At 48.9% G+C, this 13,751-nt stretch overlaps 1 protein-coding gene across 4 annotated transcripts in view; it reads right to left on the bottom strand.

Annotated features, from left to right (window-relative positions):
• mast3b (microtubule associated serine/threonine kinase 3b) overlaps positions 1–13,751 on the bottom strand; it is a 301,525-nt gene that overhangs the window by 143,270 nt on the left and 144,504 nt on the right. For 3 of the 4 annotated variants that reach the window (XM_072594515.1, XM_072594514.1, XM_072594517.1), the window contains 3 exons: positions 6,411–6,480; positions 5,624–5,702; positions 4,738–4,898 (listed from right to left, as the gene is read on the bottom strand). In XM_072594515.1, coding sequence (XP_072450616.1) covers positions 4,738–4,898; positions 5,624–5,702; positions 6,411–6,480 — 310 coding nt within the window. Of the gene's footprint in view, positions 1–4,737; positions 4,899–5,623; positions 5,703–6,410; positions 6,481–13,751 lie in introns of those variants that run through there. The other variant, XM_072594518.1, reaches the window with a different exon arrangement.

Below are 13,751 nucleotides of genomic sequence, written 5' to 3'. Positions count from 1 at the left end.
TGAAATTATTTACATAAACCACAAACAGCAACAGCCTGAGCATTGACCGCTCTGGAATCCACTGAACACACACTTCCAATTGGAATCGCACACTTCAAACATCACCCTGTGCTTCCTGCCACTCACGACCATTTTTGGTCCCAAGCTGAGCCTCTGGCCTCTTCATTTCATGACAAAAGCTTATAATCTCTACACTTGTAACATTGTCCCTGACTTAGCTCATCTGCTGCTAAAACACAGAACATAGAACATAGAACATAGAAAAGTACAGTACAGAACAAGCCCTTCAGCCCACGATGTTGTGCCGTGGATTATTCCTAGTCTAAACTAAAATAACCTAACCTACGCACCCCTCAATTCACTGCTGTCAATGTGCATGTCCTGCAGTCAATTAATGGTCCCTAATGACTCTGCTTCCACCACCACCGCTGGCAAATCATTCCATGCATTCACAACACTCTGCGTAAAGCACCTACCTCTGACATCTCCTCTATACCTTCCTCCTAATATCTTCAAACTATGACACCTTGTGCCAGTCAATCCTTCCCTGGGGAAAAGTCTCTGGCTATTGACTCTATCCATGCCTCTGTACATATACCTGTACATACATCCATACACTTTGTACACCTCGATCAGGTCACCTCTCTTCCTCCTCCTCTCCAGAGAGAAAAGTCCGAGCTTATTCAACCTTTCTTCATAAGGCAAGCCCTCCAGTCCAGGCAGCATCCTGGTAAACCTTCTTTGCACCCTCTCCAAAGCCTCTGTATCTTTCCTATAGTAGGGCGACCAGAACTGGACACAATATTCCAAGTGTGGTCTCATCAGGGACTTGTAGAGCTGTAGCAAAACCTCGCGGCTCTTAAACTCGATCCCCCTGTTAATGAAAGCTAAAACACCATATGCTTTCTTAACAAACCTGTTCACTTGGGTGGCAACTTTGAGTGTGCACTTGCACACCCAGATCCCTCTGTTCCTCCACACTACCAAGAATCCTGTCTTTAATCATATATTCAGCATTCGAGTTCGACCTTCCAAAATGCATCACTTCACATTTATTCAGGTTGAACTCTATCTGCCATTTCTCAGCCCAGCTCTGTATCCTGTCTATGTCACACTGCAGCCTGCAGCAGCCCTCGATACTATCGACGACACCTCCAACCTTTGTGTCATCTGTAAATTTACTAACCCACCCTTCAACCTCCTCATCCAAGTCATTTATAAAAACTACAAAGAGCAGAGGCCAAAGAACAGAGCCCTGTGGGACCCCACTCACCACTGACCTCCAGGCAGAATACTTTCCATCTACAACCACTCTCTGCCTTCTGTCAGCCAGCCAATTCTGAATCCAGATAGCCAAATTTCCCTGTATCCCATACTTCCTGACTTTATGAATGAGCCGACCATGGGGATCCCTATCAAATGCCTTGCTGAAGTCCATATACACCACATTCACTGCTCGATCTGTCTCATCACCTCCTCAAAGAACTCAATAAGATTTGTGAGGCATGACCTGCCCCTCACAAAGCCATGCTGACTGCCTTTAATCACGCTATGCTTTGCCAAATAGTCAGAAATCCTACCCCTCAGATTTCTTTCCAAAACTGTGCTGACCACAGACGTACGACTGACTGGTCTGTAATTGCCAGGGATTTCCCTATTGCCCTTCTTGAAAAGAGGAACAACATTTCCCTCCTTCCAATCCTCCAGTACAACTCCCGTGGAGAGTGAGGAGGCAAAGATCCTTGCTAGCAGCTGAGCAATCTCCTTTCTCGCTTCCCGAAGCAGCCTAGGATAAATCTGGTCTGGCCCTGGGGACTTATCAATCTTAATGTTTTCCAAAATTTCTAGCACATCAACTTCATCAATCTTGATCTGTTCAAGCCTGTATCCCAGCTCCTCAAAGTTCTCATTCACAACAAGGTCCCTTTCCTTGGTGAAAACCGAAGCAAAAAACTCATTCAAGGCTTCCCCTATCTGCTCAGACTCCACAAACAAGTTCCCTCCACTATCCCTGATCGGCCTGACCTTCTCCCTGATTATTCTCTTATTCCTCACATATGATTAAAATACCTTTGGGTTCTCCCTAATCCTTCTTGCCAAGCCTTTTTCATGCCCCCTCCTGGCTCTCCTCAGTCCATTTCTGAGCTCCTTTCTCACAAGCCTATAATCCTCCAAAGCTGTGCTAGACCCTTGCTTCCTCCATCTTATGTAAACTGCCTTCTTCCTTTTAACGAAAGGTTCCTCTGTTCTCATCATCCAAGATTCCTTAATCTTACCCCTTCTTACCTGTCTCAGAGGAACAAATTTGTGCATCACTCGCAACAACTGCTCCTTAAATAGTCTCCACATGTCTGCTGTGCCCTTTCTGTGGAACAATTGTTCCCAATCTGTACTTCCCAACTACTGTCTGATAGTGTCATAATTTCCTTTTCCCCAATTAAATATCTTCCCTCGGTAACTGCTCCTTTCCCTCTCCAAGGCTATGGTAAATGTGAGGCAGTTGTGATCACTGTCACCAAAGTGTTCTCCCACCGTGAGATCTGACACCTGTCCTGGCTCATTGCCGAGCACCAAATCTAAAATGACCTCTCCCCTCGTTGGCCTGTCTACATACTGAATAAGGAAACCCTCCTGAACACACCTGACAGAAACGGCTCCATCCAAACCATCTGCACTCAGGAGGTTCCAGTCAATATTGGGAAAGTTGAAGTCACCCATAACAACCACCCTGCTACATCTGCATTTTCCAAAATCTGCCGGCCTATGAGATCTTCAATCTCCCTACTGCTATTAGGGGGTCTGTAGAAAACCCCCAATGAGGGGGCTGTTCCCTTGCTGTTCCTAACTTCCACCCATACTGACTCAGTAGACAAACCTTCCTCAACAACCTTAGTTTCTGTAGCTGTGATGCAATGCTACACCCCCTCCTCTTTTTCCACCCTCCCTGTTCTTTTTAAATGTTCTAAACCCTGGAGCATCTACAACCAGTCCTGCCCCCGTGAAATTCACGTCTCTGTTATGGCCACAACATCATAGTCCCAGATACCGATCCATGCTCTAAGTTCCTCACTGTTATTTCTGATACTCCTTGCGTTAAAGCAGACACACTTTAACCGATCCCTTTGTTTCATCACGTGAGAAACCTTCCCAACAGATTCACTACATCCTGTCACTGCGCCATATGTAACTACCTCCCTCACAGATATGTAGCGCTGCCCCAACTCCCTGTCAATCTAGTTTAAACCCTCCCAAACCACATAAACAAATCTCCCACCTAGGACATTTGTGCCCCTCCAGTTCAGGTGTAACCCATCCTTCATGTACAGGCCCCACCTTCCCAAGAGGTGTCCCAATGGGCTAGATATCTGAAGTCCTCCCTCCTGCACCAGCCTCACAGCCATGTGTTAAGCTGCACTCGCTGCCTGTTCCTCACCTCACTATCTCGTGGCACCAGTAGCAAACCTGAGATCACTACTCTACTCATCCAGTTCTTCAGCTTCCAACCGAGCTCTCTGTGGTCACTTTTCAGATCATCAATCCCTTTCCCGGCGATATCATTGGTGTTAATGTGTACCATGATTTCTGATTGCTCACACTCCCCCTTCAGAATCTTGTAAACCCGATCAGTGACATCTCGGACCCTGGCACCAGGGAGGCAACATACCTTCCAGGAGTCCCAGTCCTGACCACAAATTTTCCTGTCAATCCGTCTAACTATTGAGTCCCCTACCACTAGCGCTTTTCTATTTTCCCCCCTTCCCTTCTGAGCCACAGTGCCAGGCTCAGTGCCAGAGACCTGACAACTATGTCTTTCCCCTGGTAGGCCGTCCCCCCCAGCAGTATCCAAAACGGTATACTTATTGCTGAGGGGAACGGCCACAGGGGATCCCTGCTCTATCTGTCAGTTCCCTTTCCTCCCTCTGACAGTTCCCCAGCTGTCCTTATCCTGTGTCTGGGGAGTGACCACCTTCCTGTACATCCTCTCAATTTCTTCCTCAACTTCCCAGATGATCTGCAGTTCATCCAGCTCCAGTTCCCTAACCCAGTTTTCGAGGAGCTGGAGTTGGGTGCACTTCCTGTAGATGTATTTGGCAGAGATGTGCACAGTGTCTCTCACCTGCCACATTCTGCAGGAGGAACATTCCATCGTTATCGCTTGGTCTGACTAATCAAATGCATTCCTGGCTGGTCTCCCACATCATACCCATCCCTACACTTTAGGTCATCTAAAGGTCTGCTGCCCACATTTTAGCTTGCACAGGGTTCCATTACCTATCACCCTGGTGTTCATTAATCTACATAACTTCCTATCGAGGAAAATCTTGATTTTAAAAATGCCTTTTTGTAAACTCCACCAGGGCTAGAGCACTGAGGTACTCCGGCCTGTGTCCACCAGCCTGCAACCTCCACGGATTTGGACCCAGCTCCTAAAAACCCCAGCTACTCCCAGAACAAAAATCTCAATTTCAGGGAAAATTTTCCCAGGACAGATTTATAGAGCCAGGAAATGTTCCAAATCTGTTTTTCCGACTCAAAAGCAAAACCTCAGGCCTTTGTGCTCAATTACAACGGGGTGTGAATGTGCTCTCGTTTGAAAGAAGCACCTTGTTCCTTGTCCCAGTCAAGCAGCTCTGGAACTGCAGTCACCACTACATTCAGCATCAGTAATGGAGATCCAAGGTTAGGTCTCTCGTTCCCGCTCCTGTTTCTATTGACTGGATCCACAATCCCTCCTACCTTAGACTCCTGGATCGAGGCCTAATAGTAGGGGAATGGCGTCCCTCTTCATCAGCAACACTATCAGTGCTGCGAAAATGTTTGGACAGGAAGCGAAGCTCATCTGGTGTGGGCTGGAAAGGCAGTTGATGCAAAAGTTCCTGAGAGGAGGAGGACGATGACTGAAAAAGATCACAAAAGAAAGAAAAACAACTGCATTTGAAATTCACTGAATAAGTGACCAATAGATGCAAACACTGGAGTTAATAACAAATATAGAAAGGATGAGAAAAGCACAGAGACACACACAGGTGTACTCCAACCACCCTCCTCCCTTCCCTCACCTCAATGTGGTGGTTTTATTTGTCAGAACTGCTCTCCCTTTCAGCTGAGAACCTGCATTCCCTTTTCCAATCCTTCCAGTCACACCACCCACCGATTCCCTTCCCATCAGCCTCACACACTCAATCCATTTTCTGCAACTCTGCTATTGCCCTCCAATCCCACCTTCTACCCTTCTCTCTCCTCAGAACTGTCCATTCTAATTAGATTCCCTATAGTGTGGAAACAGGCCCTTTGGCCCAACAAGTCCACACCAACCCTCCAAAGAGTAACCCACCTAGACCCATTTCCCCCGACTAATGCACCTAACACTCTGGGCAATTTAGCATGGCCAATTCACCTGACGTGCACATCTTTGGATTGTGGGAGAAAACCCACGCAGACACGGTGAGAATGTGCAAACTCCACACACACAGTTGCCCTTGGCTGGAATCAAACCTGGGTCCCTGGTACTGTGAGGCAGCAGTGCTAACCGCTGAGCCACCGTGCGCCCTACTTCAGCCCTCCCTTAGGGTCCAAAGCCGTCAGAGTGGAGGAGATTGTGAGTCAATGACTGGCAACTTACCGACACAGTGGAGCTGGGGGTGTTAGTTCCATATCCGGAGGATGGCAATGAAGCCAAGGACCAGCGACGGCCATCCACCCTGCAACAAGCGAAAAGGACACTGAGTATCAGCTCAACACAATCCTCTCAAAAACTCAGCCAATCCCAACCTCATCCCTCTTTGTAAACCAGATCCAGTCAATCAAGCAACATCATTAGTCATTCAGGTGAACTGAAATGGGGGCTGGGGTAAGGGGCTGGTGCCGAGGGTCAGTAATTAGGGCTAGGAGCTGGGATTAGGATTTGTGAACAGGGTCTAAGGTCAGGGATTAGGGCACTGGGCTCAATCTGGGGAGGTAATTGGGTTTGGGGTTGGTTGGCAGTGCTGAGATCAGGGCTCAGTGCCTGGAAGAGCTATCACAGACTCAGTTAGTGAATGGACCTCAATATGAAGAAAAGGTCAATTGGATCCTAATGAAAGCATGGATGAACAGGTTGGAAGAATGATCCTGTTAGAATCTGTGAGAAATAGGGTCTGAAAACAAATAGAAGAAGCCAGGACTGACACCAGGAAATCTGGTTGATGATACACGTTGACAATGTCTGAAGTTTCCCTCAACACTTTGCTGCTTTCACTGATCAGTTCCAGTCTGGCTGAGAACAGTGAGAACAGACTGGGAATGCAGGAAGGCGACAGATAATGGAGGAGGAATTTTCACTTTCCCGATTGTCAAACTTTTTTCCCATGGACCACCAGACAACCTTTCAGCTTGATGCATGTGTTCCACACACAGCAATTCATATTTACCTGCGAGCAAACGGGAAATTAGGAGCGACGTTGGTGCAGGAACTCCTCGGACTGTCCAATGGACTAACAGCTAAATAAAGATCACAAGCAAATTGTTGGAGCAACATATCATTTAAAAAAAGACAGCACTCAGCTCAGAAAAAGTAAAAATGGAATTACATCCATCCCATCACACAGGACAGCTACAGCATAGGGTCAAATACAGAATAAATTCCCTCTACTCTTTCAAACCGAAAGGAAAACTCCCTTTGCACTTTCCCTGTCAAATACTCCCAGAACAGGTACAACACAGGGTTTGATATAGAGTAAAGCTCACTCTACCCTACCTCCACCAAACACTCCCAGGACAGAAATAGCACAGGGTTAGCTATAGAGTATTGCTCCCTCTATACTGTCCCCATCAAACACTCCCAGGACAGGGACAGCACAGGGTTAACTATAGAGTAAAGCTCCCCTGTACGATGTGCACGTGATCAAAGTCTTCAGAGAAACCAAGAGAAAACTGTTGGAAATACTTTTCCTTTAAAGTTTTGAATAAAGTAGCTCTGGAATTTACATGTCAAGGAGCAAAATCTCTAGACAACAAAATACATTGTGTTCCTTTCATCTGTTTTCTCTCACATTAGTTGTCCCATGCTACAGGGAAAGTATTTGTCTCATTGCAATAATAATAAGCCTCCAGTGATCCAGACATGTTGATGCAAATCCACACTGATGGACAGCTTTGAGAACATACTTCACAAATCATCAGTTCCTCTTGAGCTGTACTACACTCCAACAAGTTGCTTCTTACTAAAAATAATCCCTATCACATTTCCATATGAGTGAATTATTCTCTTCATTGTCAACTCCAGATGTGCTTTCTTTGTAATGGTGACCATTAGCATCTGTTTCCAGGCTCTCAGATCAGGCCACATGTAAACCTAGTTGTGGAGAGTACTGAGCCAAGGGCCTTTACCCAGTTTTCAAAGTCTATTCAAAGTCTCTACTTCAAAGAGGTACTGATAGTAATTTGAGACACACATCATGTAACAGTAGAGTCATAGAGTAATACAGCATGGAAACAAGCCCTTCGGCCCAAACTGGTCCATGCTGACCATGGTGCCCACTTAGCTAGGTCCAACTGTCCACATTTGGTTCACATCCCTCCAAACCCTTCCAATCCATGTACCTATCTAACTGTTGTTTAGTGTGCTATTGTACCTACCTTAACCACTCTCTGGCAGTCCATTCCATATGAGCACCAATGTTTGCATGAAAAAGTTGCCCCTCAGGTCCTTTTAAATCTTTCCCTCTCACTTTAAACCTATGGTCTCTAGCTTTCAATTTCCTATCCCTGGGAAAACAGACTAGATGTATTCATCTTATCTATGCCCCTCATGATTTGATACACCTCAGTAAGGTCACCCCTCATTCTCCTACATTTCAAGGAATAAAGTCCTCTACCTATAACTCAGGCCTTGCAACATCTCCGTAAATTTTCTTTGCACTCTTTCACTTTAACTATGTCTTTCCTATAACAGGGTGACCAAAACTGTTAAACAATACTCCAAGTGCAGCCTCACCAACAACTTCTACAACTGTAACATAATGTCCCAACTCCTTTACTCAATGCCTTGATTGATGAAGGCCAGCATGCTTAATGCCTTCTTCACCACCCTGTCTACCTGAGACGCTGCTTTCAAAGGACTGTGTATTTATACTCCTAGGTCCCTCTATTCCACAACACTCTTCAGAACCTTACCAATTATTGTATAAGCCTTACCTTGGTTTGACTTTCCAAAGGGCAACACCCCACACTTATCTGTATCGAATTGCTTTCACCAATCTTCAGCTCACTTCCCCATCTGATCAAGATCTCTCTGTAATTTTTGATAACCTTACTTGCTATCAATGGTACCTCCTAATTTTGTATCATCTGCGAACTTTCTAATCATACCTTGTACATTCACATCCAGATAATTTATGTAAATAACAAATAACAAAGATTCCAGCACTGACCCCTGTGACACACCACTTGTCTCCAGTCTGAGAAACCATCACCCTCTGCTTCCTACCATTGAGCCAATTTTGAATCGAATTAGCTAGTGGGGGAACAGTTCAGTGGTCAAGGATGTTCGGCCTCAGATCTCCAAGTAAACTTCCTGCAAGATAGACTTTGGGATACACTTCACACAACACCAGGTTATACAGTCCAACAGGTTTGTTTGCAAGTATAAGCTTTCAGAGTACTGCTCCTCTGTCAGGGAGCTGGTGGAATAGGATCACAGGACACAGAATTTACAAGAAAAGATCATAATGTCATGCAATTGATGCTATATATTGAATAAACCTAGATTGCTCGGAGAAAGTGAGGACTGCAGATGCTGGAGATCAGAGTTGAAGAGTGTGGTGCTGGAAAAGCACAGCCGGTCAGGCAGCATCTGAGGAGCAGGAGAGTCGATGTTTTAAGCATCACCTCATCAGGATGAAGGGTACATGCTCAAAACGTCGATTCTCCTGCTCCTCAGATGCTGCCTGACCAGCTGTGTTTTTCCAGCACCACACTCTTAAACTTAGATTGCTGTTAAGTCTTTGATCTTTTAGAATGGGTTACAGGTTTTGATTTATTAATGTAAATCCCAGAACTTCTTTCAAGCCACTTTCCAGAGTTAAGTTAAGGTTTTAAAAAAAAGTGACATCTCAGCTCAGACAATGCATTAAAGGTGTGAGGTTAGAGTCAATCTGTATTCCAATCTTGAGTCAGACTGGTTCTATTTCCAAAGTAGAAATTTATAAAATGTCAAATGGATTATAAGAAATAGTGACTGCATACATATCGTGTGCTTTTTGAACAAAACAGAACATGTGATGTTGGTGTTGTGTGATTTTTAACTTTGTCCACCCCAGTCCAACGCTGGCACCTCCACATCATTCTGGATAGTCTGCATTGATGCGTATCCATAGATCCAAGACCGAATGCCCCTCGCCACTGGCCCTTCCCCAACTGGGTCACTTCAACAACACAGAGGGGCCGAGCAGAGGCTGATAGCCAAGTTCGGTAGACTTGGCTATCTCTCTCCCTCCCCCCTCTCTCTCTCTCTCACACACACAGTCCCTCTCCCCTCTCTCTCACACACACACACACTCCCTCTCCCCTCTCTCTCCCACACACACATTCTCCCTCTCCCCTCTCTCACACACACACACTCCCTCTCCCCTCTCTCACACACACACACACTCCCTCTCCCCTCTCTCTCCCACACACACATTCTCCCTCTCCCCTCTCTCACACACACACACTCCCTCTCCCCTCTCTCACACACACACACACTCCCTCTCCCCTCTCTCTCTCACACACACACACACTCCCTCTCCCCTCTCTCTCCCACACACACATTCTCCCTCTCCCCTCTCTCACACACACACACTCCCTCTCCCACACACACATTCTCCCTCTCCCCTCTCTCACACACACACACACTCCCTCTCCCACACACACTCTCCCTCTCCCCTCTCCCACACGCACTACCTCTCCCCCCTCTCTCTCACACACACACACACACTCTTCCTCTCCCCCACCATCCCACACACACACACAGTCCCTCTCCCCTCTCACTCACACACACACTCCCTCTCCCACAAACACATTCTCCCTCTCCCCTCTCTCACACAGACACACACACACTCCCTCTCCCCTCTCTCTCACACAGACATCTACACACACATTCTTCCTCGCCCCCTCTCTCACACACACACACACACACACACACTCCCTGTCCCTCTCTCACACACACACACACACTCCCTCTCCCTCTCTCACACACACACACACACACTCCCTCTCCCTCTCTCACACACACACACTCCCTCTCCCTCTCTCACACACACACACACTCCCTCTCCCTCTCTCACACACACACACACACTCCCTCTCCCACACAATCGCACACACACACACACAATCCCTCTCCCCTCTCTCTCTCACACACACACTCTCCCTCTCCCCTCTCCCACACACACTCCCTCTCCCCTCTCTCACACACACACACTCCCTCTCCTCTCTCTCTCTCTCTCTCACACACACACACACACTCCCTCTCCTCTCTCTCTCTCTCTCACACACACACACTCCCTCTCCCCTCTCTCTCACACACACACACTCCCTCTCCCCTCTCTCTCATACACACACACACTCCCTCTCCCCTCTCTCTCTCTCACACACACACACACACACTCCCTCTCCCCTCTCCCACACACACACACACTCCCTCTCCCCTCTCTCTCACACACACACTCCCTCTCCCCTCTCTCTCTCTCACACACACACACTCCCTCTCCCCTCTCTCTCACACACACACACTCCCTCTCCCACACACACTCTCCCTCTGCCCTCTCCCACACACACTCCCTCTCCCCTCTCTCTCACACAGACATATACATACACACACTTCCTCTCCCCCTCTCTCTCTCTCACACACACACACACACTCTCCCACTCCCCCACAATCCCACACACACACACAATCCCTCTCTCTCTCTCACACACACACACACACTCCCTCTCTCCTCTCACTCTCTCACACACACACACTCCCTCTCCCCTCTCTCACACACACACTCCCTCTCCCCCCTTCTCTCACAGACATATACACACACACTCTTCCTCTCCCCCTCTCTCCCACACACACACACACGCACTCCCTCTCCCCTCTCTCACACACACACTCCCTCTCCCCCCTTCTCTCACAGACATATACACACACACTCTTCCTCTCCCCCTCTCTCCCACACACACACACACCCCTCCCTCTCCCTTCTCTTTCGCACGCACATACACACACACACACACTCTTCCTCTCCCCCTCTCTCTCTCTCTCCCACACACACACACAAACACTCTCTTCCACTCCCCTCTCTCTCTCTCTCACACACACACTCTCTCCCACTCCCCTCTCTCTCTCTCACACACACACACTCCCTCTCCCCTCTCTCTCTCTCTCACACACACACACACACACTCCCTCTCCCCTCTCTCTCTCTCTCTCACACACACACACTCCCTCTCCCCTCTCTCTCTCTCTCACACACACACACACACTCCCTCTCCCCTCTCTCTCTCTCTCACACACACACACTCCCTCTCCCCTCTCTCTCTCTCTCACACACACACACACACACACTCCCTCTCCCCTCTCTCTCTCTCACACACACCCACACTCCCTCTCCCCTCTCTCTCTCTCTCACACACACCCACACTCCCTCTCCCCTCTCTCTCTCTCTCACACACACACACACTCCCTCTCCCCTCTCTCTCTCTCTCACACACCCACACTCCCTCTCCCCTCTCTCTCTCTCTCACACACACACACACTCCCTCTCCCCTCTCTCTCTCTCTCACACACACACACTCCCTCTCCCCTCTCTCTCTCTCTCACACACACACACACCCACACTCCCTCTCCCCTCTCTCTCTCTCACACACACACACACTCCCACTCCCCTCTCTCTCTCTCTCTCACACACACACTCCCTCTCCCCTCTCTCTCTCACACACACACACTCCCTCTCCCCTCTCTCTCTCACACACACACACACTCCCTCTCCCCTCTCTCTCTCACACACACACACTCCCTCTCCATCTCTCTCACACACACACACTCCCTCTCTCCTCTCACACACACACACAAACACAATCCCTCTCCCCTCTCACCCACACACACACTCACTCTCCCCTCTCTCTCACACACACACACACTCCTTCTCCCCTCTCTCTCTCACATACACACACACACTCCCTCTCCCCTCTCTCTCACACAATCCCTCTCCCCTCTCTCTCACACAGACATATACACACACACTCTCCCACTCCCCCACAATCCCACAAACACACACAATCCCTCTCCCCTCTCTCTCACACACACACACTCCTCCCTCTCCCCTCTCTCTCGCACGCACATACACACACACACTCTTCCTCTCCCCCTCTCTCTCACACACACACACATACTCTCCCACTCCCTCACAATCCCACACACACACACAATCCCTCTCCCCTCTCTCTCTCTCACACACACACACTCCCTCTCCCCTCTCTCTCACACGCACACACTCCCTCTCCCCTCTCTCTCTCTCACACACACACTCTCCCTCTCCCTCTCTCTCTCTCTCACACACACACTCCCTCTCCCTCTCTCTCTCTCTCACACACACACTCCCTCTCCCTCTCTCTCACACACACACACACACTCTCCCTCTCCCTCTCTCTCTCACACACACACACACTCCCTCTCCCCTCTCTCCCACACACACACTCACTCTCCCTCTCCCTCTCTCTCTCTCTCTCTCTCTCACACACACTCCCTCTCCCCTCTCTCCCACACACACACTCCCTCTCCCCTCTCTCTCACACAATCCCTCTCCCCTCTCTCTCACACAGACATATACACACACACTCTCCCACTCCCCCACAATCCCACAAACACACACAATCCCTCTCCCCTCTCTCTCACACACACACACTCCCTCTCCCCTCTCTCCCACACACACACTCACTCTCCCCTCTCTCTCTCACACACACACACACTCCCTCTCCCCTCTCTCTCACACACACACACTCCCTCTCCCCTCTCTCTCACACACACACACTCCCTCTCCCCTCTCTCTCACACACACACACACTCCCTCTCCCCTCTCTCTCTCACACACACACACACACACTCCTTCTCCCCTCTCTCTCTCACATACACACACACACTCCCTCTCCCCTCTCTCTCACACAATCCCTCTCCCCTCTCTCTCACACAGACATATACACACACACTCTTCCTCTCCCCCTCTCTCACACACACACACACACTCTCCCACTCCCCCACAATCCCACACACACACAATCCCTCTCCCCTCTCTCTCTCACACACACACTCCTCCCTCTCCCCTCTCTCTCGCACGCACATACACACACACACTCTTCCTCTCCCCCTCTCTCCCACACACACTCTCCCACTCCCCCACAATCCCACACACACACACAATCCCTCTCCCCTCCCTCTCTCTCACACACACAATCCCTCCCTCTCTCTCTCACACACACACACACACACTCCCTCTCCCCTCTCTCACACACACACACACACTCCCTCTCCTCACTCTCTCTCACACACACACACTCCCTCTCCCCTCTCTCACACACACACACACACACACTCCCTCTCTCCTCTCACACACACACACACACACACACTCCCTCTCTCCTCTCACACACACACACACACTCCCTCTCCCCTCTCACTCTCTCACACACACACTCCCTCTCTCCTCTCACACACACACACACACACACACTCCCTCTCCCCTCACTCT

This window comes from Chiloscyllium punctatum, chromosome 24, assembly GCF_047496795.1.
Source record: "Chiloscyllium punctatum isolate Juve2018m chromosome 24, sChiPun1.3, whole genome shotgun sequence".
Taxonomy (NCBI): domain Eukaryota; kingdom Metazoa; phylum Chordata; class Chondrichthyes; order Orectolobiformes; family Hemiscylliidae; genus Chiloscyllium; species Chiloscyllium punctatum.
This window is presented reverse-complemented; position numbering and strand designations above follow the sequence as displayed.